This window comes from Guillardia theta (assembly GCF_000315625.1).
Source record: "Guillardia theta CCMP2712 unplaced genomic scaffold GUITHscaffold_1, whole genome shotgun sequence".
Taxonomy (NCBI): domain Eukaryota; class Cryptophyceae; order Pyrenomonadales; family Geminigeraceae; genus Guillardia; species Guillardia theta.
Genome location: NW_005434673.1, coordinates 1406748 through 1407509, shown reverse-complemented (window position 1 = coordinate 1407509; position 762 = coordinate 1406748). Strand labels below are relative to the sequence as shown.

The 762-nt window shown below is 56.8% G+C and overlaps 1 protein-coding gene across 1 annotated transcript in view; it reads right to left on the bottom strand.

Moving 5' to 3' along the window:
- Window positions 1–651, bottom strand: part of GUITHDRAFT_131721 (hypothetical protein) — a gene marked incomplete at both ends in the record, with an annotated part of 965 nt that extends 314 nt beyond the window's left edge. Inside the window, 2 exons of the mRNA XM_005842477.1 lie at window positions 395–460; window positions 493–651. Of these exons, the coding sequence (XP_005842534.1) occupies window positions 395–460; window positions 493–651 (225 nt within the window). The remainder of the gene's footprint in view (window positions 1–394; window positions 461–492) is intronic.
- Between the last annotated feature and the right edge of the window lie 111 nt (window positions 652–762).

Here is a 762-nt window from a genome sequence, read left to right as displayed (position 1 = left end):
CCTCCCTACTCCCCTCAGCATCCTCCTCCCTTATCCCCTCCTCCTCATCTTGTTTGAGAGCAGGTTGATCCACGGCTTGTCAGAGAGGATGGACTGCCGCGCAAGTCAGAGGAAGACTCAGCTGAGCAGTAGCTCACCTTTCTGCTGGGAACGTTCGTGCTGGGACCCTCCTGACCACATGGTGAGTGACAAGCGAGTAGGACGCTAGAAGAGAAAGAAGAGAGAGGAAAGGGAGGCGAGGATGAAGCGAGCAGAGGAGAGAGAGAGAGACAGACAGACAGACAGACAGACAGGAGGGGGGGGAGGAGGGAGGGAGGGAGGGAGGGAGGGAGGGAGAGGGAGGGAGAGAGGAGCAGCTGCAAAGAAAGAAGGGGAGGACGAGGAGCGAACGTACTATGGACTTTCTCAAAGTTTCAGAGCTCTTCTTGTCTGACTTTCTCAGTAAGCTTGTCTCAAGCGGCTGCCAGTCAAATCAGCGCAGAAGGAGAGCACCAGCGCCAGCACTAGGACTAGGACTAGGACTAGGAGAAGGAGCAGGAGCAGGAGCAGGAGCAGGAGCAGGAGCAGGAGCAGGAGCAGGAGCAGGAGCAGGAGCAGGAGCAGGAGCAGGAGCAGGAGCAGGAGCAGGAGCAGGAGCAGGAGCAGGAGCATGACGATAATGTTACCTGCCAAGTGCCATCTGCAGAGGGACGGAGGAGCGCGAGTTTAACAGATGAGAGTTGAGGACCCTTGATGAGAGCTTGAACATGATGCAGAAGGTGA